Here is a 25,560-nt window from a genome sequence, read left to right as displayed (position 1 = left end):
TCCCAAATCCCTTATATGAAAGGATTCACTATCCACATCTAACCTAGTACATCCTACCATATGCTTTAAATAAACATCACTGTATTACTTATAATGCTTGAAATGATGTAAATGCTTTGTAAACAGTGGTTAGCACTGTCTTGTTTGGGAGACAGTGACAGAAAAGGCTCTGTAAATGCTCATATTCTCCCTTGGATGCTCTGCAGGTGAGGATAGCACAGAATGAATGACTGACTGAATATGGCTGTACACATGTATTAGCCTGTCATGCTGACTGCACAGCTCAACCTGGCATCTTTCCTTTTTTTTTTTTTTATCGTTTTTGTTTTTGAAAAGCAGAATTAAGGGCCCAGCACAGCAGCTTAGCTTGCTGTGTAAAGTCAGTGTCCAGTGTTGTCCTAGGCGCTCTCTGCCTTCAGTTCATTGACAGAATTGTCTGTCCCTTTCACTTAGGTGTGTATCCACTGCCTGCTGCTAACCTGCCTTTTGAGGTCCACTCTCTACCCTGCTCATTGCCCTAAGTGTCCACTCCCACATGCAAACAAGATCATAAAATTTGCATAAAACAAATTTTGCCAAAACAAAAACCTCCTGCTTTTGTCCCTTTATATACAAGATAAGGTTCAGATTTTTATGATGGAATTCATTGTTTCTCATGATTACTTGTTCACTTGAATCCTCATTTGCCCCAGCTCTGCTTCTCTTCCAATCTTCCAGTGAAGCATTTGTTAGTTTCGTTTCTTTTTTTTTTTTTTTAAGATTTATTTTATTTTTGTTGGAAAGTTGGATATACAGAGAGGAGAGACAGAGAGGAAGATGTTCCATCCGATGATTCACTCTCCAGGCGGCCGCAACGGCTGGAGCTGAGCCAATCCAAAGTCAGGAGCCTCTTCCGGGTCTCCCACGCGGGTGCAGGGTCCCAAAGCTTTGGGCCGTCCTCAACTGCTTTCCCGGGCCACAGGCAGGGAGCTAGATGTGAAGCGGGGCTGCCGGGATTAGAACTGGTGCCCATATGGGATCCCGGGGCGTGCAAGGCGAGGACCTTAACCACTACACCATTGCGCCAGGTCCCATTTGTTAGTTTCTAATGGTGCACTTTTAAAAAAATTTCTTCTCTTTGTAGTGAATGTCCACTGATTCCTGTTTCAAAGTAGGGCTTAGTAGCACCTCCTTTGAAGCCTCTGGTCCTGCCTGCGCCCATGTGGAGCATGTCATTTCCCTGTTGGTAGTTTACCTCCCCCTGTGTATTGTGTAAGCCAACATGACAGCACTAAACACACAGAAATCCTAAGTCTTGGTTTGCCTTCCCTAGATCCCCAACTGGAGCATGAGCTCCTTGCAGGTGGGTGCTTTAGGCAGCACTGAAGCCGGCGGCCTGGCGTCAGTGTCAGGAAGGATTGCAAGTTTGAGCTGGAGTTGGTCAGCCCTAACAGCCCAGAAAGCCAAGTGGTGATTGTGGTGAAATGTGCTGGTCTGCCCTCTGCCTTTGCTTGCCTTTGGAGTTACGGGCATTGTTACCGTGTTGATAACAGCAACTAACGCCTACTCCTTGCTTTATGACCTGCATAATGTCCACAGGAGAAAGAAGTACAGGAAGGGTCTGGCTTGTTAGGTGTAAATTATAAAGCGTAAGCAGTAGAGCAGGACTTGTAGCTCAGGCCTTCTGGTTCCAGAGCCTGTGTTCTTTTTATTGCTACACCCTGTCTCAGATGCGTTGGTCAGCATGTAAAGAACTACAAAGTTCTTTTTTCAGAAGCTACCATTCCTTTCTTTTCCCCATTCTTCTACCAACAAAGAGCTCATTTATTTTTCTGTTTCTCTTACAAACACATACACACACAAAGAAGAACTCTTCAGAATTCATTATTCCATGTGAAATGTTAATAGCAAGTACAGCAGATCAAGTCTTTGGGGAATTTAGATTCTCTTCAGACAAGAACAATTATTGAGTCAAAGGAAAATATTTTTGCCATGTTGGAATTTGCAAATATATGGTTAGTTAGGTTTTTTTTTTAAAAGATTTATTTTTATTATTTTTTTATTAGAAAGGCGGATATACAGAGAGGAGAGACAGAGAGGAAGATCTTCTGTCCGATGATTCACTCCCCAAGTGAGCACAACGGCCGATGCTATGCCGATCTGAAGCCAGGAGCCTCTTCCGGGTCTCCCACGCGGGTGCAGGGTCCCAAAGCTTTGGGCCGTCTCTACTGCTTTCCCGGGCCACAGGCAGGGAGCTGGAAGGGAAGCAGGGCTGCCGGGATAGAACCGGCGCCCATATGGGATCCTGGGCGTGCAAGGCGAGGACCTTAACCACTGCGCCACCACGCCGGGCCCAAGGTTTTAAGTGTTGCATGTGCTTCATTGTTGAGCCACCTAGCTAATTGGGCACTGTAAGACTGTCATGTTTTTCTCCATCGGGTACACAGGCAGGTGGGGAAGATAGGTATTAATATCAGAGGTTCCCCCTGGAAGAGAATGAATGATTCCATTTGTGCATTGGAGATGGCTTTAGGAAGGTAGTAAGGCCCTAGAAAAGTCTAAAGACCTACACTTGTAACCTGTATGACCCAGGATGTTATCTCCCCTGCCAGGCCTCTATAAAGTGATTCAGGCTGGACCAGATAACTTCTTTGTTCCTTCTAACTTCCCATGTATTTGAACTATGAAAATGCTTTTGTTAAAACAGAGAATTAGAAGACAGAGCAGAAAGTACCATTCTTTTGTGGAAAGTGATTATCAAGTGATAACACTAAATGTTGCACTTGTTATCTCAAACAAAGAGTTCAGGCTCAGAAAGTCCAAACTGGCTGCCTTGCCTACTGGAAAAAACTCACCTCATCTCCTGCAGCAATGTAGAGCGTTTTACCGGCCCCTCTTGCAGTCTTTAGGTTATTCTGATCTTTGCTCTGTGATCACAAGTCATCAACTCCCTTGTCCCCAGTGCCTGTATGTTTGATGTGTAAAATGAGGATAACAATCCCAAACTTCCTAATAAACCCGTAGAAACACTTAAGCTGCAAGGAAGCAAACATTTGTTGTACATCTGCTGTGTGTACAAGGTTCAGAGCACACGTGAGTGTCAGTACCTGTCCTAAAGGAATTTATGGCTTTAGTGATTAAAAAGGAAGGGTAAACATATCTGTACAAGAAACTATTATAGATGCTGTGATCCAAGTTTATCTGGGGCCAAAGATACTGACGGAAGACTAGTTCTTTTGTCTGGGGAGAGGGGTCAAAATAAAAAAGTGTTAGGTTTGGAACCATAAGAGCCAGAATCTCAACTCTTCATGTGTGTGTTTCAGAAAGTTTATGGAAATGGTTTATTTTAGGAACTGCTGTAGCAAAGTAAATTAAGCTGGTGCTTGTGATGCCAACATTCCATGTCAAGCATCGGTTTGGGTCCTGGTTGCTCTGCTTCCCATCTCACTCCCTGCTAATGCACGTGGGAAGAGCAGCAGAAGTCTCGGCCGTGCAGGAGGCAAGGATGCAGTGCTGGCCAAACTTGGCTGTGGTGGCCATTGGGAGAGTGAATCACAGATGCGTGTTGGATCTCTCTACCCTACACTGTCCCTGTTACTCTGCCTTTCTTTTTTTTTTTTTTTTTAAGATTAATTAATTTTTATTGCAAAGTCAGATAGATAGATAGAGATGAGGAGAGACAGAGAGTAAGATTTTCTGTCCTATGATTCACCCCCCAAGTGACAGCAATGGCTGGAGCTCCTCCAGGTCTCCCGATCCGAAGCCAGGATCCAGGAACTCCTCCCCGTCTCCCACATGGGTGCAAGGTCCCAAGACTTTGGATTGTCCTCGACTGCTTTCCCAGGCCACAAGCAGGGAGCTGGATGGGAAGCAGGGCCGCCGGGATTAGAACTGGTGCCCATATGGGATCCTGGTGTGTTCAGGCAAGGATTTTAGCCACTAGGATACCACAACTGGCCCTGTTCTGCCTTTCAAATGCATAAATGTTAAATTAAAACTACAGTTTACTTTAGTGCAAAAAAAAAAATTTATACTTGTTCATTTTTTTGTAACATGGATTTTTAAATTTAAAAAAAATTTAAGATTTATTTATTTTTATTGGAAAGACACATATATAGAGAGGAGTAGAGACAGAGAGAAAGATCTTCCCTCCTATGCTTCACTTCCCAAATGACTACAGTGTCCAGAGTTGAGCTGATCTGAAGCAGGGGCCTGGAGCCTCTTCCAGGTCTCCCACATGGGTGCAGGGTCCCAGGACTTTGAGCTGTCCTCAACTGCTTTCCCAGGCCACAAGCAGAGAGCTGGATATGAAGCACGGCTGCTGGGGTTAGAACTGGTGCCTGTATGGTATCCTGGTGCGTGCAAGGTGAGAACTTTATCTGCCAGGCTATGGTGTCAAGCCCCATGCCTTTTTTTTTTTTTTAAAGATTTTAAAATTTTTATTGGAAAATCAGATTTACAGAGAGGAGAGACAGAGAAAGATGTTTGATCCTCTGGTTCACTCCCCAAGTGGCCACAGTGGCCAAAGCTGAGCCAATCTGAAGCCTGGAGGCAGGAACTTCCTCCTGGCCTCCCAAGTGGGTGCAGGGTCCTAAGGCTTTGGTCTGTCCTGGACTGCTTTCCCAGGCAATAAGCAGGGAGCTAGAAAGGCTTTGGAGCAGTTGAGGTATGAACTGGCAGGCATATGGGATCCCAGTGTATGCCAGGCGTAGACTTTAGCCACTAGGCTATCCTGTTGTGCTCAATATAGATTTTTTTTGTGACCTTTTTTTTAAGGTGCCTCTTGTACGAGGATGTCAATTTTTTTTTTTATCAGTGTAAAGTTATTTATTAATTTAATTTTCCATGAACTTCTTGAAACCACTTTGCATGTATTGGCTGCCTTCTCTACATATAACTATATGAGCTGCGTAAAAGAATTAATCCTCCTTGCAGTCAGTATGTGTGTAGGAGAGAGTATGTGTGTGTGACTGATAAAGTCTGATAAAGCTCAGTCTTTCTGAGCTGTAGGGATGACGCCATATTCTTGAGTAAAGTTGTTAAGATAGTTGTAATTGCTAAGGTAAGAACAGATTTTATTTGAAGTTAGATCTAGATTAGAGCCAGTCACAGATCAGCAACCTTTCAAAGGTAATATGCCCACTTGGCAGCTGCTCTTGTCCTGGCAGATCAGGTGTCTGTCATCACCACCTGTGCATAGCAGCACCTGCTCTTAGACGAGGTAGCCAGAAGACGGTGGCCCCATAGCTCGTCTCTTCCCCTCAGTTCTGTAAGTATGCAGTGTGTCTTTTCGTACTGGAGCAGCAGAGGTGTGTCTGCACTCTGACCTTTTCCTCTTTCCTCTCTTGCACCAGGTTTTATCATGTGGGCAACCTGCTGCAACTGGTTCTGCCTGGATGGACAGCCTGAGGAGGTGCCAGCATCCCAGGGGGCCAGGACACAAGCCTATTCCAACCCTGGGTACAGTTCCTTCCCTTCACCGACGGGCTCAGAACCAAGCTGCAAGTCCTGCGGGGCCCACTTCACCAACATGGCCAGGAAGGTGGGTGCCGACTCAGCTTGCTCTGCCCTTGTCGCCCCACGACTTCTGGCAGGTCCACTGACCTCCCTCTGGATGCCTGGCACTTGCTTTGCTGCCTGTGGCATCCTAGTGATACAGGCCTAGCCTTCTTAAAAATGTTCGAGAAAAGCCACCCAGAGAAAGGAAAGTATCACAGTGTAATTTTCGTGACAGTAGACTTGAATTCAGATGATGGCTTTGTCACTCACTAGCTGGATGGCTTCAGTTACTTTGAGGTTTGGTTTCCCAGTCAATAACAACAGAGATGAGATGGTAGCTGCCTCTCAGTTAGAGGGAGGGTGAAGCCAGAGCAGCCAGGAAGGGTGCCCAGCACCAGACTTGGAGGAAGATTGCAAGCTCTCTGTTACTGCCTCTGTTAGCTGCCATTATGAAAGGTCTGACTGTAGGTTACCTTGTTCTCTTTATGGAAAGCAGAGCTTAGGGTACTCCAGGTGCATTAGGACCCTAAAGACTAGAGCTTGTTTAGTGAATTCATTTTAAATGCATGGACATTATGCTTCCCCCTGTTAGTGAGCAGGAAGTAAGATGATGCCCAGCGGCAGCAAGTTCTACATGGGGAAGCACAGTTGGGGCAGAAGGTAGACTTGGCCTGTGTAAGGGAGCCCTTGCAGTCTGCATTCTTTGCAGAGTAAGAGATTTGTAGCCCAGAACAGATGATAGGATTGGACATTGAAGAGAAAATAATGCTTTTTAAACCATCTGCTGTATGGACGGGATTATTTTCAGAAATTTAAGTATTAAAAAGAATTTTTTTTTATTAATTTGAAAGATGAGAGGAAATTAAAATTTATTTATTCATTTGCAAGGCAGAGTTATAGAGAGAAAGAGGGCAGGAGAGAGCACAAGCAAACAAGCCATCTTCCATCTGCTAGTGCTGGTTGACCACTTTAGATGAGTGCAATGGCCAGAACTGGGCCAATCTGGTTGCAGGAGCCAGGAGCCTCTTACAGTTTTTCTAATGGATGGCAGGGGTCCCAAGTATCTGGGTCATCTTCTGCTATCCTGAGCTCATTAGCAGGGCACTGGATCAGAAGTGGAGTTGCTAAGACTTGATTAGGTCCCAAAAAGGGATGCTGATTCTTCAGCCAGTGACTTTCCCTACTTTGTCACGGCTCCAGCTCCAGCGAAATCTTTTATTCATTGGTTTACTCCCAAAACAGCCACAAAACCAGGAGCCAGAAGATGTATCCTGGTATCCCATGTGGGTACCAGGGTACTTGGGTTATGTTCTGCTGTTTTAGAAGCATCACGGAGCTGGAGAAGAAGCTGAGCAGCCAGGACTTGAATTGGTGCTCTGATATGGGATGCTGGCCTTGCAGCAGTCACCTTAACTTGTGCTACAACACTAGCCTTGAGTTTAGATTTTTAATTTAATTTCATTTTAATTTCATCAGTAGGTTTCAGGATACCTCAAGAGCAGACATTTAGCCTCCTAGCTAAGATGCTGGATAGGGAACTGGTATGGTGCCTTCCAAATAAAAATAAATCCAAAAAGAAAAATATGCTGGCTAGAACTTCCATATCCCATATTAGAGCACCAGGATTTGGCTCCCAGCTCTTGCTTCTGATTCCAGCTTCCTGGTACTGTGGACCCTGGGAGGTGAGGTAGTGGCTCAAGTACTTGGTTCCTGTCAGATGGGAGTCCCAGATTGAGTTCTCTGCTCCAGCTTTGAGCCCACTCCAGCTGTTGCAAGCACGTGGGAAGTGAACCAGCAGGTGGGAGCTCTCTGTCCGTTTCCTCTGCCTCCGGAATGTGGGGAGAGTCAGCAGAATGGCACAGTGTGTTATGTATGATGCAACAGGTTAAGTTGTCAACACTGGCATCTTATATTAGAGCACGGGGTCAGGTCAGCTTGATTCCTGGCTGCTCTGCTTCCTATCCACCTCCCTCTAAATATGTCTAGGAATCAGTGGATGATGGCCCAAATGCTTGGGACCCCGTCCCCTTTGTGGGAGACCTGTGTGAAATTTCTATCTCCCTAACTGGTCTGGTCAAGCCCAGGCTGTTGTGGCCATTTGGAGACTGAACCAGAAGGTGGAAGATCTTTTTCTCAGTCATCCTCTGTGTCGCCCTTTCAAATAAATAAATCTTTAATAAAAGGAGTTCTTCAAATCACATTTTTCCCTATGGGAGATTGAGTGGAAATGGGGAGCATGTGGCCTGTGGACTATGTGTATAAAGCCTTTGAAATAATTTGCTCTGACCGTGACATGGCATTCACAGTCAGGACTCAAAATTCAGTAAATCTATAGTATCCAAATTTTTTAAACTGATAATTTTGTATGGGCCACAGATTGTGTTATATATATTCAAATGTTCCTTAACAGGAAAAAAAGATTATAAAAATTTAGAGAAGCTGGTGGTGTCAAGTTTATGACAAATAGAATAGAAAATAATAAAAGCTGTTTTTTTTTTTTTTTTTTAAGATTTGTGTATTTTTATTGCAAAGTCAGATATACAGAGAGGAAGATTGTCTGTCCAATGATTCATTCCCCAAGTGACTGCAATGGCCAGAGCTGAGCAGATCCTAGCCAGGAGCCAGGTCTAGGTCTCCCACACGGGTGCAGGGTCCCAAGGCGTTGGGCCTTCCTTGACTGCTTTCCCAGAGCTCAGGCAGGGAGCTGCATGGGAAGCGGGGCTGCCGGGATTAGCACTGTTGCCCATTTGGTATCCTGGCACATGCAGGATGAGGACTTGAGCCTCTAGGCCACCATGTGGTGCCCAAAATCTTGATTCTTTTTACCTTCAATAGAGCTTCAGGATCTCCCAGATACTGAATAGCAGATGTGGAGTTCAAACTCAGGTTCCTAACTTCCTCTTGGAGGATAGCACATCACTGCAGACGACAGATTCTAGGCCTCAGGTACCCAGGAGCATGGCAGTGATCAAAATGAGGAGTTTTCAGTGCCCTCCCACCCTCCTCCCCATTGGAAAATAAATGACTCCCTGCCCTGTCTGCTGTATGTCAGGCACTGGCCAGGGAACGGAAATGTCTAATAGGGAGCTTGTAGTGGGACAGGGAAACTGAGGCAGTACATACCATCCAGTGAGAAAAAAGCATAGGAAGAAGAGCTTGGCAGGGTGGGGGGAGGTTACAGTTTGAACAGTGAAAGATAGTTATTGGTGCAGTATTTCCTTGTTACAAAAGTATGAATTACTTTTGAGCATTCTGCAATAAATTTTGTGAATGCTAAGGATGTTTTCTCATAGGAGGATTTTTCATTTGTAATTTCATGCTCAAGTGGATCAGCCGCCTTATCTTAAGGGTTTGGCATTTAACATTTAACAGCCAGAGGCTTTTAAAGTGTCCTTTCTGGAAGTAATTGAATTGAAACAATTGCATGATCCTACTGTCTGTCTGTTTTTCATTACAGTCAGTATTTTCTGAATGTTCATTAAGTGTAAACCACTAATAACATTAAGGACTTTGTAGAGAGAACATAAGTGAAATAGTGCCCTGCTTTCCTTTACTCTCCGGGCTTGGAGAGAAATGGTGAGCTATACTTTTTTTTTCAAGATTTATTTATTTTTATTTTTATTTATTGTTTAAACATTTATTTTATCTTTATTGAAAAGGCGGATATACAGAGAGGAGAGACAGAGAGGAAGATCTTCCATCCGATGATTCACTCCCCAGGCAGCCGCAATGGCTGGAGCTGAGCCAATCCAAAGCCAGGAGCCTCTTCCAGGTCTCCCACGCGGGTGTAGGATCCCAAAGCTTTGGGCTGTCCTCGACTGCTTTCCCAAGCCGCAAGTAAGGAGCTGGATGGGAAGTGGGGCTTGCTGGTATTAGAACTGGCGCCCATATGGGATCCCGGGCATGCAAGTCGAGGACCTTAACCACTGCGCCATCGTGTTGGGCCCGATTTATTTATTTTTATTACAAAGTCAGATATACCGAGCGGAGGAGAGATAGAGAGGAAGATCTTCCGTCCGATGATTCACTCCCTATGGTAGTGTGCTGATCCAAAGCCGGGAACCAGGAACCTCTGCTGGGTCTCCCACATGGGTGCAGGGTCCCAAAGCTTTGGGCTGTCCTCGACTGCTTTCCCAGGCCACAAGCAGGGAGCTGAATGAGAAGCAGGGCCGCTGGTATTAGAACCGGTGCCCATATGGGATCCCGGCATGTTCAAGGTGAGGACTTTAGCCGCTAGGCCACACCCCCGGGCCCTGTAAACTATACTTTTGCCCCAAGCCGTTTGGTTTCTTCCCCTGTGGTTTAGCAGCAAGTTTGGCATCCAACCTCTCGAGTTGGCCTAGCTGGGGGTGGCGGAGTGCAAATTGTGCTTTGAGATATGGATTTGACTCTCATATGAGTGCAGAAAGACAGGAGTGGTTATTATTGGCAAAGTTCAGACAAAAGGATATGGGAATAAAGGGCCACTGTGTAAATTTTTGGTGAGTATTCACTGTATGCTAAGGGTTTGTAATCCTTTATCTCATGCCAGAGTCCTACTGTTCCTTCCATTGGTGGAATGAGAAGGTGGGCCTGACTAGTGCCAGGGATATGGGCAAGGTAGGAGTGGAGCCACAGGGGCAGAGTGGTGAAGGGAAGCAACTCAGACACCCTACATGGTGTGCCAGCAGGGCATGCCTGCCTTGGGGCTGCCCCCAGATCTCCCTGTGGGGTGCCTAAGTCTACTCTGAGAGTTTCTACCAGCACCTTGCCCCCATGAATTCATCGCTATACTTGCCTGGCTATGTAGTTGGGTTGAGCCATTGGCTGTACTTTATACCTAATCTGCCCATTGGTTCCTTCTGCCCTTTGTCACCTTTTGCTATCTCCTGCCACTGTGGACTGGAAATCTGGAAATGCCAGATTGCTCCAGGGTCCGGGTGAGCAGGGGCTACAGGCTCTGGCTGCCATTCTTGCATTCTGACCTTGCATCCAGCAAGATGCACACATTTGAAGAAGGAACTGGGAGTTGTGTGGATCTGGCTGTCTGAGCAACACAGGTTTTCTAATTGTGACAGGTACTTGATTGGCATCCTTTGTCTGGACCACAGCTTCTTGTCAGGGAAGCCCCTCCTTGTCACTGTCAGTCATCCTACACACATTTAGTTTCCCCACAGAAAAGCTTTAGATAGGAACAAGCCCCCTGGGTACTCCAAAACGTCCGTTTTCCACCTGCTCGTTTTCCTCCTGGTCCCAGAACCATGAAGTTAGCACAGCTGTTCATCCTTATGAGTCGGTCTCCATTGTATTGTGTGAACTCTGTGGGGAGGGAAGGAAGGGGCTCTGGAGGTGTCCCTTCGCAGTGCTTTCCAGGCCTTTACAACCCACCCTGGAGGTGCATGGTGTGCCCTTGTCCCTTTATTGTATGATGACTCTTAAAGTAAAATACAGCTCTCTGAGCTGCGCCAACTCGGTTCAGCCCTGCACAGCAAAGTGTGTGATCCTGATGCAGAATCTGAGTCTCTGGGGCATTCACTTTTAGCTTCAACAGCCTTCTATATTTAGAAAGGATAGAGCAGAAATATTTAGGTTAATCCTTAAGTCACCACAGGATGAAAAGTTTCTAACTTACTTAGAGGATTAGTGAGGGTGCCCCAAGAATGAGTCTGGCGTGCTTGGGGATTGCCTTGCTCATAAGAGTAGGAGCTGCCCTTCCAGAATCGGAGCTCAGCCAGATGTCACTTGCCCAAGCTGCAGGCTGAGTGGCTGAGGATTCACACCCTATGCGTTGAGCAAGCTTCACCTTATGTCTTTGCCTGTGGGAGGGGCGCCTGCCTGGCAGTACCAGGCTGCCGGGCAGGCGTTCTTGTTGCCTGACTGAGACACTCTGTCCTTTCAAGCAGGAGCACCCTGATGTCCTGAGTGCCTCCAGGCTCATCTAACTATTTGTCTTGGACAAGGTCGCGTGTACCACTCAGTTCCCAGCCCTCTGAGCAGGAAACCTGACTACCAGCCTCCTGGTCTTCCCAACAGCCTTGGGCAGCAGATCCAGTTCTTACCCCATTTTATAGATGAGGAGACTCTGCCAGAGATGTTGAGTTATGGCCTGCCAAAAAAATGGGGTGAGGGGAGTTGCTAAGAAGATAGAGCTTTTTGGTTCTAGTAAGCTAAGATAGCCTTAAGTCCTCTGTTAACAAAATGAATAAAGTGAGCCCTAAATGAGGTGAGTCCAGTAGAATCCTGTGCACAGCCACTTCGGGAAGTCTGCTCTTCATCTGAAAGTGGCAGGGCAGTTTGAACCCTCATATACCTGCCTGGGAGGCAGCTTAGCACCAAGAGTGACTGGAGATCGGCTAGGTTCGCCAGCTCTGATGGCTCCCATCTCGCTTTCTGTCTTGTCCTGCACATCTGACATGCTTTCCTCTGCCTCTTGCCCTAAGCAGCAGACCTGCTTGGACTGTAAGAAGAATTTCTGCCTGACCTGTTCGAACCAGGTGGGGAATGGGCCCCGCCTCTGCCTGCTCTGCCAACGGTTCCGAGCCACAGCCTTTCAGCGTGAGGAGCTCATGAAGATGAAGGTGAAGGACCTGAGGGACTATCTCAGCCTCCATGACATTTCCACGGAGATGTGCCGGGAGAAGGAAGAGCTGGTGTTTTTGGTGCTTGGCCAGCAGCCTGCAGTCCCACAGGAGGGCAGGACTCGTGCCTTGTCCCCGGACTCGCCCGAGCAGCAGGCCTTCCTGAGCCAGCCGCATGCCAGCACAATACCTCCTACCTCGGCCAGCCTCCCACCTTCCCCTGCACAGGCCACCTCTGTTCCCCCAGCCCAGGCGCAGGAACGCCAGCAGGTAGGGGCTCTTTGCCGTCTCTGCCCCTGTGCAGCAGCATGAGGGCCCGTTTTCGTCTCCTGCCTGCTGGTGGGAGTGCGGTGTGAGGTAGAAGCCATTCTGCCTCCTGATGTTTGAGGTGATGTTTTCTGGATGCCAGGCTCGTGCTCTGGCTTCCTCCAGAGATGATATGCTCAGTATTATTATATTATATATATATTTATATATATATATAAAATGGTTTTTGTTTGTTTGTAAAACATACAGTATCTCATACATACAGTTAGGCATTTTGGGGAAAAAACAAAAAAATGTTGTTCCAGAAATATTTTGAGAAAACTCATCATTAACTTTCCAAAGTTCTGTTCAAATTTACCCTCTGGCTTACCTTTGTTGTGGTCTTCCTTAGCTAGGTTGAAAAGTTGGTTTTTTTTGTTTGTTTGTTTTGTTTTTTTAAAGATTTATTTATTTATTGGAAAGTCAGATATACAGAGAGGAGGAGAGGCAGAGAGGAAGATTTTTCTTCTGATGATTCACTCCCCAAGTGAGTGCAACAGCCGATGCTATGCCGATCTGAAGTCAGGATCCAGGAACTTCTTCTGGGTCTCCCACACGGGTGCAGGGTCCCAAGGCTTTGGGCCGTGCTCGACTGCTTTCCCCGGCCACAAGCAGGGAGCTGGATGGGAAGTGGAGCTGCCGGGATTAGAACCGGTGCCCATATGGGATCCCGGTGCAAGGACCTCAAGGTGAGGACTTTAGCCACTAGACCACACCGCCGGGCCCCAAAAGTTGGTTTCTTAAAAAACAACGTGGCATGTGGGAAAATCAAGCCTCTGTGGAGGGGGATAGAGCGGGGAGCCACTGATGGCTTATTCACTGCCTCCCTCCCTTGCTGGTCCAATCTGGGAGCGGGTGTGCCTGGCATGCCCCTGCCTGCAGCTGCTTTATCATTCTGCCAGCGGGGCTGGGAGCAGCTCATTTACTGGCATGTGAGCCTGGTCCGGCCTGAAGAGGACACATCTGGAAAAGGCACAGCTTTTATTCACAAACAGCACCTGCAAGAGGGGACAAGGACAAGTAGGCCAACTTCTGAGATGGTATGAGGCCAGCAGGCATGCCTTGTGGTGTCATAAGTTTTATATGGGTGCCTTGGTGACCCTGATGTCAGATGGGACTTTGTAGAAGTGGGGATATGCTGACCTGGAAGACCTGATTTCCCCATCTACTTTTGTCACTGACTCTGTTCAGCTAGAGCGGACTTTGAACCTTTAAAAAAAAAAAAAGATTTATCTATTTTATTTGAGAGGCAGATTTTACAGAGAGAGGTGGAGAGGTAAGAGAGAGATCTTCCATTCACTGGTTCACTCCCCAAATGTCTGCAATGGCCAGAGCTGAGCTGATCCAAAGCTGAGAGCCCGGGGCCTCTTCCCAGCCTCCCACGCGGGTGCAGGATCCCAAGGCCTCAGATCATCCTATATGATTCTCCCAGGCCATAAGCAGGGAGTTGAATAGGAAATGGAGCAGCCTGGACACAAGCTGACACTCATATGGGATTCCAGCACCACAGAGCAGAGGATTAGCCTGCTGTGCTGTGCTGGGCCTACCCAAACCACTTTTGATTGCACAGGACACTGGAAGCTAGAAATACCACAATTGCATGTCTAAAGAGCTCTGAGCCACGTAGGGCTGCTGTCATGCTAGGGGTATCAGTCCCTACCATGGTGTGGGTGGCTGCTGCCTCTTATGGTCCCCTCCTTTGCCAGAGCTGGGTCCCCTGATTCAGCTCTAGACAGGCACTGAGGCATAAAGGCCAATGTGATCGCATAATTTAGCCACGGGCGAATCATTTAACACCCTTGTTGACTTGAGCTTGTTTTTCTCTGCAGCTGGACATTAACTCTTTCTTAAGCTGTGGCTCTTAGTCTCCTGGGCTGCTTTTCTCTCCTCTGCACATTTCTTTCCTTCACTAGTTTAAGAACAATCCTCTTTGTTTATGTGGAATCAGGAGAAAAACTTGAGGAATTATTTTTCCCTAAAGAGGCTTCAGGGTAGGCTTTTCAATGAAATACTGTTTTGTGTTTGTTTGTTTGTTTTGTTTTGTTTTTTTAAAGATGTATTTATTTTTATTGGAAAATCAGATTTGCAGAGAGAAGGACAAGGAGAGAGGTCTCCCATCTACTGGTTCATTCCCCAAATGGTCGCAACAGCCAAAGTCAAGCCAGTCTGAAGCCCAGAGCCAGGAACTTCTTCTGCGTCTCCCATGTGGGTGCAGCAGTCCAAATACTTGGTCATCCTCCACTGCTTTTCTAGGTCATATCAGCAGGGAGCTAGATTGGAAGTGGAGTCGCTGGCACACATTCTACGCATGAGGGATGCCAGCGCTTGAAGGTAGAGGATTAGCCTACTGCGTCATGGTGCCAGCCCTTCAATGAAATATTGTAACCTGCTTGTCAGTAACAGATTTATGGATGGTATGTGTAAGTCATACCACCTACCTGATCCTGGCGAAAACTTTTTCTTCGAGGGTTTCAGAGGGCTTGTGTGTGCTTACAGCCCTTGTTTTGGTGAGATCTGCGTTTTGCATGCAGGAAAAAGGATTTGGTCAAGTCAGGTGACTTGTGTGAGGCGTCTGAAGAGTTCTCGAGTGAGCTGTAGCATAGTGCGAATCCCCTTGTGATGTATGCTCTACCAGAGTCCTTCTGCCTTGATTGCCCTAGCAGTAATTTCAAGAGAAGGAAATGAGTACAATAAACACAATCCTGGACAGACACCATTGTAGGTCTTGGTTTGATCAGCGGCAAACCAGAAAGCCAGGAGCATGCTTGGCTCAGCAGATGCAGTTCCTCTTCTTAGAAAACAAAGGAGGAGGGGAGTGAGAGGGAGAGGTTCAACTCTGAAAACTGGAAGCTCCCAAGTGATGCCACATGTGAGGCCAGAGGGCACCGCATCTGCACAGAGCTAGAGAGAAGCACAGGTGTGGACCAAGCTGTTTCTTAGGACGCATCCCCATACATGGCCGCAAATAGACAGGCTTGTCATTATTTGGCATTTTGTTGTGGCTGTTTCTGCTTTTCTTTGTGGTGATTTGCCTCCTCTTGATTAGTTCCCTAAGTTCACATCCTAAGCTGGGATGGGTAATTGGGACAAGTAGGTGACTTTGGTGTCCCACACTGTGCCTTTATTGGCACTGCCAGTGTCTTTTCGAAAAACCCGTGAGGTGAGACACCTCTTAGATCCAGGCTCAGCCCAGCCCCTTTGCAGGGAGCAGAGAGGGTCGAGGTTTAAAGGTTTGTGGGTTAGTTTGATGGGTGATAGAGTTAGGAGGTGCACAGTTTTGCTACTCAGTCATAAAACCTCCTCATTACAGGGTACCCAGCGGGAAGCCCTATAAAAGACTACAGGTTTCATTTGGAATGAAACTTCCCAAACACAGGCAACTGTCTTTAGGCTCACACAGTAGATCCTTATATGTAACTGAAATAATGTTTGGCCAGGTTTTGAGGCAGCTATCAGTCACTCTGTGCCCCCAGGCTAGAGCACGTGTCTAGAATGTGAGAGAAATGATTGGAGAGACGAGAGGGACGCAGGTGGTGAGGGAGAGGATAGATGAGGAAGCCAGGGAAATGTAGCATGGAGGAGTGGAAGCTACTTTGTAAACAGTTTGGAATTAATAACAGGCATTGGTCTAGGGACAGAACCGAGGACAGTAGCTGGAAGTTTTAAAGGAGGGCACATTGGATCAGTGTCAAGAGAAAAACAGCAGTGAAGAAGTCTAGCACTGGACTGGAAACAGGGATCATTCAGGCTTTAAGCTCAGTGAAGGTTAGTGTCACCCTGGCCTTGGATAGAATTAATACACTCTTTCTGGAGGGCACTTGTATATCTGTTGAAGCCAGTTTGTATGGTTTATCTCCCTAACAAAATATTAGAGAACAGGCGTTTGTGTATACTGTTGTTGGGAACTCCAGGTTTCTCGGGGAGATGGGGTGCATTTTGGACATTGTGCGAGCTGGCAGGAGGCCTGTGCTATGCAGCTCCTGGGATGTCTCTGGATGTGATGGCACCTTTCTTTTCCCACAGGCCAATGGCCATGTGTCTCAGGACCAAGAGGAACCCGTCTGCCTGGAGAGCACAGCCACAGCACCTGTTGAGGAGGAGACCCAGGTAGGACTCTGCTTGGATCTGTGCCTTCGCCTCTGCTCTTTCTCTGGTGTTTTTCGGAGCCACCTGTCAGACTCAGAAGTGAAGACAGAAGATTCTGTCTGGGACGGTAGCTATTCTGTGGTCAGAGTAAAGTTTAGTGGCCATGTTCTAAACTAACCTGGAGGCTCTCTGTGTGTTCATACGGGGTGTGAGGTCACAGTGTGGACTGCAGAGCCTGATGGCCTTTTATGTTTCCAGTCTTCTGATTTTCTGAGAGCTTCCAGAGGGCAGGATCCTGGTGCTGCTATGAAAATCTTGTTCTTTGCTCCTACTTCTAGCACACTGTGGCTATTGTTAGGGGAAGGAGGTCAGATAATTAGGAGTACAGATCTCCGTCAGGCAGGGAGCCAGTCCAAAGAGCACACCCGTTAGGGCCGTCGAGGCTGTGTGTAGAGAAGTTTTGCCAGACAGATGGTCCTCTTCCAAGAGAGAATGGCCAACTACTTTCTTAATAGGTTCACATGCTGCCACACAGAATTTTCCTGGGAATTGTGTGGTAGAACTGCTATCTCTCCCTTATAGCGGAGCAAACAGTCTCAGATGTAAGCCACTTGCCAGATATTATTTAGAAATACTCAGTGGAGGAGTCAGTTTTCAAGTCAAGTCTTTCTGACTCAAACAAGTGCTGTTTATGCCTTGTCCCTTCTTTTGGCTGGTTGGTTGATGGTTGCCTGAGCCCGAGTGTAGACTTCTGGGCCAGGAAGTGACTAGAGTTCATTTTGCAATGCCAAGCACCCTGTCAGCCTTGTCCTGTCTCTAAGTGTGGTGTTAACAGTGCTCTGGGAAGGTTAACAGAGCTCTCGCCTGGAGAGATGAAACCAATCTTGTCTTGCCCTTGCAGTCTCTTGACTCAGAGGACAGCTTTGTCCCAGGCCGGAGGGCCTCTCTGTCTGACTTGACCCACCTAGAGGACATTGAAGGCCTGACCGTGCGGCAGCTGAAAGAGATCCTGGCTCGCAACTTCGTCAACTACAAAGGCTGTTGTGAGAAGTGGGAGCTGATGGAGAGAGTGACACGGCTGTACAAAGACCAGAAAGGACTGCAGCACCTGGGTGAGGGGCTGTCTGGGTGGCGGGTGCTCAGAGCTCCGGAGTGTTTACTCAGAAGCATGATGGCATCGGGCTGTTTCCACACCTCCAGCCACATAGTTAGCTAGTTTACATGTTCATGCCATCTGCGTGGCTGTCATTTGTGGTTGAATGCTAAGACTGTTCTGAATCCTCCGCAGCCTATGAACTAGCTTTGTGCAGCTCAGACACGAGCTGAGGATGTTTTGATGTACATCTGTGGCCTTCCCTGTGTCTGCCATCCCTCCATACTTGCCTGCTCCTTCCACAGTGCTTACTCCATAAACAGCTGGGACAAGAGAAAGCAAATCTTTGCACATATGGAGAATACATGAGGGCATGGAAAATGTATAGCATGAAAACCATACATTGATTTCAATTTTTTTTTTTTTTGCTCCAAAATAAACTTATTCCATTTTTCCATAGGTTTGTTTTTGTTATTTTAAACAGATTTCTTTGTCTGAAAGGTGGAGCAACAGAGAGGGAGAGACAGAGATCTTCTGTCTGCTGGTTTACTTCCCAAATGACTGCAACAGTTGGGGCTGCTTCATCCTAGATTCCCTAATGGTTGGTAGGGGCTCAGGTACTTGGGCCAACCTACACTGCCCCCCAGGAAGGTTAGCAGAGCAGCTGGGAGCTGGGGCTTGATCCGCACTGTGCTCTGGGATATCAGCATCATGAGCTGTTTCTTAGCGCGCTGCACCACCGTGCACTGTTTGAAGTTCTCACATCTGTCCTGCCTGCACATGGGCTTTTCCTTTTGTCCATCTCCCAACATGACAACATTTTCTGGAGCTGTCAGATAAATATCTGGGCCTGTAGTTAGTGAGTTGCCAGACATTATACTTTGTTTCCATTATTGAATGCTAGATTTTTCTGTCTTACCTGAAAGGCAGACAAAGATATACACATATACACAAACACACATATGTATGTATATACCTACATACATAGATACATAGAGAGAGAGAGAGAGAGAAAAAGAAAGAGAGAAATCTTCCATCTGTTGATTCACTCTTAAATGCCTGCAGCAGCCAGAGCTGGACTAGACAATCCAGCAGTCCAGAACTCAGGCCAGGTCTCCCAGGAAGCAGAGCCATGAATCAACCTAGGCGCTTCAATATGGGAAGCAGACATCCTACTTGCTGTGCCAGGTGCCTTTGACCCCAGCATTTCCTGCAATCATTTCCCCACAGAACGCTCACCTTCCCTCCCATCCCTGTTGTGGTTCCTGCAGAGCAGCATTTTGATTCCTGGCATAACAGTGGTTAAAGCCAGACTTCATGCTTCTCTCCTTCAGGGGCTCAGTTTTGTCAGAGCTGGAGGATATACATCTACTTACCTGACTGAGACCAGGCAGATCCCCACCTAGCCTTCCCTTTGGGCTTGTCTCAAGAGTCTCCCTGGATTTGTGAGGCTCTGGGGGAATAGAACATAGGACTTCACATGGAAATTTTACCCAGGGCCCAGTGCCGTGTCCTGGCGGCTAAAGTCCTCGCCTTGAGTGTGCTGGGATCCCATATGGGCGCCGATTCTAATCCCTGCTGTCTCACTTCCCATCCAGCTCCCAGTTTGTGGCCTGGGAGGGCGGTTGAGGCCTTGGGACCCTGCACCCATGTGGGAGACCTTGAGGGGATTCCTGGCTCCTGGCTTTGGATCGAGGAAGCACCAGCTGTTGCGGTCACTTGGGGAGTGAGTCAGCTGAGGGAAGATCTTCTCTGTCTCTCCTCCTCTCTGTATATCTGACTTTGCATTTAAAAAAAAATCTGAGAAAAAAATTTTTTTTTTACCCAGATCCCATGGCTGACTGAAAAAGTCATGTTTCTTATTCTTTTAGTCCTGGCTTCAATAGTAGTTGAAAAGGGTATTGTGCACATAGGATATCCTTCTATATGGTGGTTTTGTTTTTGTGGATCTGGTACACACAGAAGCTTTAAGCACATTGTCAGCCTGTAGAATAAGGAAAGAGGCAGGGTGTCTAGGGTCCTAGCAACCCCAGTGCCCAGCAGGGAGGTCGTTGGCATTCAGACTTGATGGCAGGGTGGTGGGAGACTTCCTTGGGCCATCTCACCATCATGTGTTCAGACACCTTTCTCTTTCCTTTTCAGTATGTGGTGCTGAAGACCAAAATGGTAAGTGGTTGTTTGTGTGTGGGAGTTGGCCTAGCCTCTTCTCTCCTGCAGCCCTGACCCCTGCTAGCAGTCTGAGATGCACGACCTTTGTCTTTCCAGAGAGGGTGAGTGGGAAGGTCCCTGAGAAGCAGGGGTCCTCGGCCTCTGTGGAAGTTCCTGCTCTCCTGTGAAGGAAGCAGCAGCACACCCGGAGGCTGACTCTGGGCGTGTCTGGTTGGCCGAGCTTAGAAGCCAACCTTTGCAAAATACTTAACAGAGTGGTGGCTTCTGTCACACTCAGTTCATTTTTTTTTAAAACTCTGATGTTTTCACTTAGTTCTGGTCTGACCGGAAGCCAGAAGGGCGCTGTCTGTCTTCTGGGAAATCACCTATGAGACCAGCCAAAAGGTGGTGGCCGAGGGAGCCCTGTTGCTGTGGGCTGGGTGGTGGTTAGAGCCGTCCCAGAGGTAGGTCAAGAAGGTCACATGTGGTGCTGCATTTCCCACCTCACCTACCGTGCACCTTACTCCATGTTTAAGGCCATGCCTGCGCCTTCGGGGATTCTAGCACTCAGGACAGGCCTGGCCTGCTGGGGAAGCAACCTGAAGGGCCCGTAGGACACCTCCAGGCTGTGTGGGGGTGAGCATGGTGCTCAGTGAGAACATTTGCGGAGCCATGTAGGAACCTGTAGAGCACCTTCCAGCTTCTCTACCAAGACCTCTCATGTCTGTTAGTAAAATGGCCTTTTGCTCAAGATGAAGTTTTCTCATCAGACTTGAGAGTATTGGGTTTTTCTCAGTTCCCCACACCATTTGGAATTCAAAGTTCACTCATAAGGACCATGGTCAAGCCAGACCACACAGGGCCTTGCTTTTTCTGATTCCCTGTGGAATGCTGATGGCAGAGTTGGTGTGTGTGTTGCCCTCCTAAGAGGAGTAATAAATAGCTGACATGCTGCAGATGGTTCACGCTCTTCTAAGGTATTTGTATGCCCTCCAAGCCTTCCCTATTAGGGCCAACAGCTTCTCAAAGTAGGCAGATAGCTACTTTGGCTTTCATTCCCTTCCACAGCTAGCCAACCTCCTTGTGTCTGTGGATTTTTTTTGAAGTCCAGGAAAGAAGAAAGTATAGAATTAAGAGTAAGGAAAAATTTGTCTCTAGGAGGTCTGTGTGTGGCTACCTAGTGCAGGCTACAATTGAAGACATTTTGCATATGGCTGGGCTTTTGAATATAAAGATTTTTGTCTTTTGTGGCTTAACTAAGACACAGGTTATGCCCACTGTATCCCATGAGCAGCACAAGGCAGTTAGCATTTCTTGGTAACTCGGTGCTGGATAGCTAATACCGACTCAGTAGTCTCTACCCCCAGGGCGCTTAGATAGCAGTACTGCTGTAGAGATCCTGGTTCATACCTGTGACCAAGCCACTTTGCTCGCTGGCCCATTACCTCATTATTAAAATGAGTAGCAAGAGTACCTGCTTCATAATTTTTGGGAGTATTGCATGAGTTAGTACATGCAGAACTTAGTGCTCCAAAGGGTACATGACAAGCTTACAGTGGGCGTCCCTAGGGAGATGTTCACTTATAAGACATTCAGAGAACTGCCATGTGACTGGTGTTTTGGGGATTCAGAGGTGAATAAGTGACATGGAAACAAGAAAAAGCATGCACATGATTGTGGAAACTGATGGGATATCTTGAATTAAGGTGCACATAGCCTACTAAGGGACATAAGCAGGCAAATGGGCAGTCCTGGGGCTATTAAGGTTCTGTGGGAATAGCAGAGAGAGATTCTGTGAGATTCCTGAGAGCATCTGTGAGATTCCTCCCCCAGCTCTCTTCAGAGCAAGCCCAGGAGTTGGCGGGATAGTGCATGAGGCTCCTTCAGCTATGGCTGTTAACTTGGCCATGAGTTAACACATGGATGAGGCTTACAGCACTCTCCATTATGGTCCCATTTCTGTCTAAACTTCCTTGAACCAATTTTATCTCCTGAGCATGTTCTGCCTCATGAGTAATGAGTTTGTAAAATAGCCTCAACTGTCTATAAAGATTGTTTCTTTCAAATTTGAGGACTCTGCCTTAGTTTTTGTTCTGGGATGTGTCTGTTCCACAAGATTGGACTTGCCCTGTGGCACTTCGGGAGGAGGCAGCTGGAGTTAATTAGGGAGGTAGTTTTCTTGGAGAAATTTTCCTGCAGGGATGCACGTGGATTTGGGAGTTGGGTTACAGTGTGCTGTTCTTTCCCATGTCCGCCCTCGCCTCAACCCACCTCACTAGGACAATCTCTTCATTTTTCTGCCTTTCTGCTGTGTATTTTTACAGGGGGAGCAGTACCATCGGCTCTGGAGGAGAACCTGTGTAAGATCTGCATGGACTCACCCATTGACTGTGTTTTGCTGGAGTGTGGCCACATGGTAACCTGTACAAAGTGTGGCAAGCGCATGAATGAATGCCCCATATGCCGGCAGTATGTGATCCGAGCTGTGCACGTCTTCCGCTCCTGAGGGTTTGCGTCAGCTTCTTCAGTGCCTTACAGGGACACAACCTAGGACATCTGGGTTCAAGGTTGGCCAGCTCACAGAGGAGCAGGCTAACAGAAGAAAATCTACAGTGTTCCCAAGACCAGGGCAGGCAAAGGTGCAGTGTCACCCTGGGCATGCTTGTCTTATCACAAAGGGTGTACCTCATGGCTGGTAGAGCCCAAGACCAGCGGGAACTGGTACAAATGACATGGTGAGTCCCTGATTGAGCCATCTGGTGGTGGTGATGGTAACTGATGAACAGAGGACTTCCCAGAACTTGGACCATATCTTCTTCCCTTCTCCAAGATCCTGGTTGCACCTGTACTCCTGTATTCTCTTCTGGAAATGCTTGCCTTTGTTTCACCAGTCAGAAGTCCTACTAGGAATGGTTCCCTTCCTTCCCAGCCTATTTGGGTTTAGATTTCTAGCCTCTGGCTTTCTGTGCTTTAACCTCTTTGCTCTAGTCTCTTGCTACATTGCCTAAACTCCATTTGTTTCTTTGGACCAAAACCTGTTAAGTTTACCAGACCAATAACCGTCCTCAGGACATAATTGGACACCTAAACTTACCTCGGATGAGAAATGAAGCACAAATGTTCTAGGAAATTGCAGTTTTTCAAGGGTTGCTGTGTGCTTAAGTGCTGGATTTGATTGGAAGCCGTTTCCTTACCTGACCCTGGGAATCAAAGCATCTGACTTGCAATCTTCTGATCAATCCCAGTGTGTAAGGGATGGTGCCACTCTTCTTGTGGCCTCACTTTGTATCATCCATCACTTCAGGTTCTGAGGAAAGAGGGGCAATGGCTTTTTGCTTAACTTCTGATCCTCCTCTTCCAACAGGCAGGAATCTTGAACTACTTGAATGCAGTTCCTCTCTTTCCCATGAAGTTTTTAAAGTTGGTTTTGTTGAAGCTTAGAGCTTTAGGCAGAGCCTTGTTCTTCTCTAGCCACAGTTCTCAACAAAATTCCTGGAGATCAGACGTGAAAGTGCGTCTTGGTCACACTGGAAGGTACCGAATGAAGCTGAACCCTGCCTGTAAGCAGACAACTGGAAGTCTCAATCCCTCTGATTGGTATGAAGTCCCTGCTTTCACCATCTTCTTTAGCCTGTTGATCTCGGGGGCAGATCTGCAAGGGTCATATGAATAGACGGGCCCTTAAATTCTTCACATCCCTGAAGCTGACGAAGGACTTCAGTTTGTTAGAGTAAAGTTCAGCAAAACCCAATAATGCACATGCTGACAAGAGCCATTTGTGCCATTAGCAGTGGATGGGAATGCAATGTGAATAGCCGAGGGTCTCAGCAGCCCTCTACCATGCACGGTATACACTGTGTGCATGCAGCTGAGTGTGAGACTGTCAGAGTTAGTCATCTCACAGTAGAAGGCAGTGGGACACCGCTAAGGGCACCCACTACACTGGTACACATTCATTCTTTCCTTCCGTCATCAACCACTAACCCCTTTGTGGGAATGAAATAATTTCATAAGGTGGTTGTTTGCTGAACACTGGGCCACTTAACTTCAACATTATACAGAGTCCTGGATTATTTGACTAGGCCACAGCCTTGCACATTTCCCCATGAAGGTATCACCTTCCTTTTTATGCTGGACAGTGACTATTGTAGTTTACAAGGCCTACCAGGTAGTTTAGCAAAGGGTCATTCATTCAGCCACTCCTTGATTCCACTGTGAAACAGGTCTTGTCTTTTTATGTGCAACTCAGTCAGTATCTAGCAATAACGAAGGCAAAAGCTGGTTCTCTCCCTTATAACTTGCTTCCCCTGCTGAGGCCTTACAGCCCTTTACCTCCCACTTCCTTTTCACACATGGAGTAGGATGAGTACTGATGGCTGGTTAGTAACTTGTCAGCCCTAGGTCATTTACTCATTGTGTAGAATATGCCTTTAGATCTTTTATCCTGTTCTGGTGAAGGGTCTCATTTAGGAAAAAAAAAAAAGGTGTCAACTCTGTTGGGTTTTTTCTTTTTGTATTGTCTTTATTATACCAAATAAAAGTTGGGAGTTTTCAAGATCCCATGCCAGTTAATACCCAACCCAGATAGAAAACTGATTTTTTAAATCCTTGAATCTTTGATCCTGCCCCTCATAGACCTTGATCTTATTATGGAAATACCTAATTCTTCAATAATTCCATGGCTTTTGCTGTGACTGCTCTGAGATTTGAGACTTGACTGAGTCATAATACATTAGACTAGTTGAATCCCAAATTATTAAAAGTAAGCTGTACAGAAATTAGTACGCTCCATATATATTGTACAAATTTGTTGAAATTTCTTGGATGTGAATGTGTTACTTCAAGTGGCTTATATTAAGATTCTCAGATTGACTTGGGTATTAAGGCAAACCCAAATGTGTATTTTTTTTTTTTTTTGTTACAGAGCTCGGCTTTATAATTTTGTAATAAAGTGTCAACATACATGCCGGTCCAATCTGGTGTGGGGGTGATGCCAGGAAGTCTGCTGACCGAGATTGACAAAAGAATGATATATCGGGCAATTCCAGGCTGTGCATACGTGCGCATGTTCTGGAGAAGATGTACTGCCTTTGGAGATGCTTAGCTATGTAGACTTGGTCAAGAGGTACTTACTTATTCTGGCTGACTTACTTGCCCAAGATCTCAGTAAGCAGTATGTGGGAGAGGCCATGTGACAGCCTGGCAAGTGGGAGCTGGTAGGAAGACCAAATGGCAGGTGGTACCAGTCACATCTAGTAGAGGTGAGTCTAAAAATCTGGGTAGAAAGGAGTCTGAGGACAACTAATATGTTCAGTTCAGGCTGCTTGGGAGAGACATGGTAGCTTTTGGATACAGCTGTGTTAGGAGTGGGACTCAGGTCTCACTGAGTGAGCCTATGCCTGAGGCCTTTGCACCCTGCCCCTGAGGAAGAGGAAAGGATATCACCCTCAGTGCTCTGGGTGGCTGACCTGTTAAGCACCTAGCAGCACTGATGGAAAGGCTCAAAGGAGGGCAGCTGGGGTGGTTAAGATGTTGCTGCTGAGGAAATACATGAGACTACAAAAGTGCAGTCCAGTCTGGGCAGCAAAGGCAGGCATGCATCAGACAGGCAGGAAACACACCAGCAACACTGTTGACAGTGAACTGGCTCTCCCAGGCAGCAAGGGACCAAGCAGAGGGCTGAGCTCAGGACTGAGGTGATGGTCTGGGACTGGCAGAGTCCCTGTGCCATTAAGCTTCCTCTGTTGGCACCCAGGCAGATGGCAAGAGAGCCCTATTCTGTGGCCTTGGCTGGGAATCTATGTAGGTCAGTGCTCAAAGGAACAGTTTTTTTGTTTCCACAGAGGATGGAATAAAAAGAACGTCTTACATCCAATACCAAAGCTATACTGA

General features: G+C 47.0%; 1 protein-coding gene across 3 annotated transcripts in view; it reads left to right on the top strand.

Annotated features, from left to right (window-relative positions):
* RFFL (ring finger and FYVE like domain containing E3 ubiquitin protein ligase) overlaps window positions 1-24,632 on the top strand; it is an 80,657-nt gene extending 56,025 nt beyond the window's left edge. For all 3 annotated transcript variants that reach the window (XM_041000669.1, XM_041000667.1, XM_041000668.1), the window contains exons 2-7: window positions 5,334-5,521; window positions 11,901-12,305; window positions 16,365-16,448; window positions 17,329-17,539; window positions 19,663-19,686; window positions 21,993-24,632. In XM_041000669.1, coding sequence (XP_040856603.1) covers window positions 5,342-5,521; window positions 11,901-12,305; window positions 16,365-16,448; window positions 17,329-17,539; window positions 19,663-19,686; window positions 21,993-22,174 — 1,086 coding nt within the window. In that variant the 5' untranslated portion in view covers window positions 5,334-5,341 and the 3' untranslated portion in view covers window positions 22,175-24,632. The remainder of the gene's footprint in view (window positions 1-5,333; window positions 5,522-11,900; window positions 12,306-16,364; window positions 16,449-17,328; window positions 17,540-19,662; window positions 19,687-21,992) is intronic.
* Window positions 24,633-25,560: the final 928 nt, after the last annotated feature.

Source organism: Ochotona curzoniae, unplaced genomic scaffold (genome assembly GCF_017591425.1).
Source record: "Ochotona curzoniae isolate NIBS_2020 unplaced genomic scaffold, NIBS_Ocur_1.0 scaffold_2453, whole genome shotgun sequence".
NCBI lineage: Eukaryota > Metazoa > Chordata > Mammalia > Lagomorpha > Ochotonidae > Ochotona > Ochotona curzoniae.
This window is presented reverse-complemented; position numbering and strand designations above follow the sequence as displayed.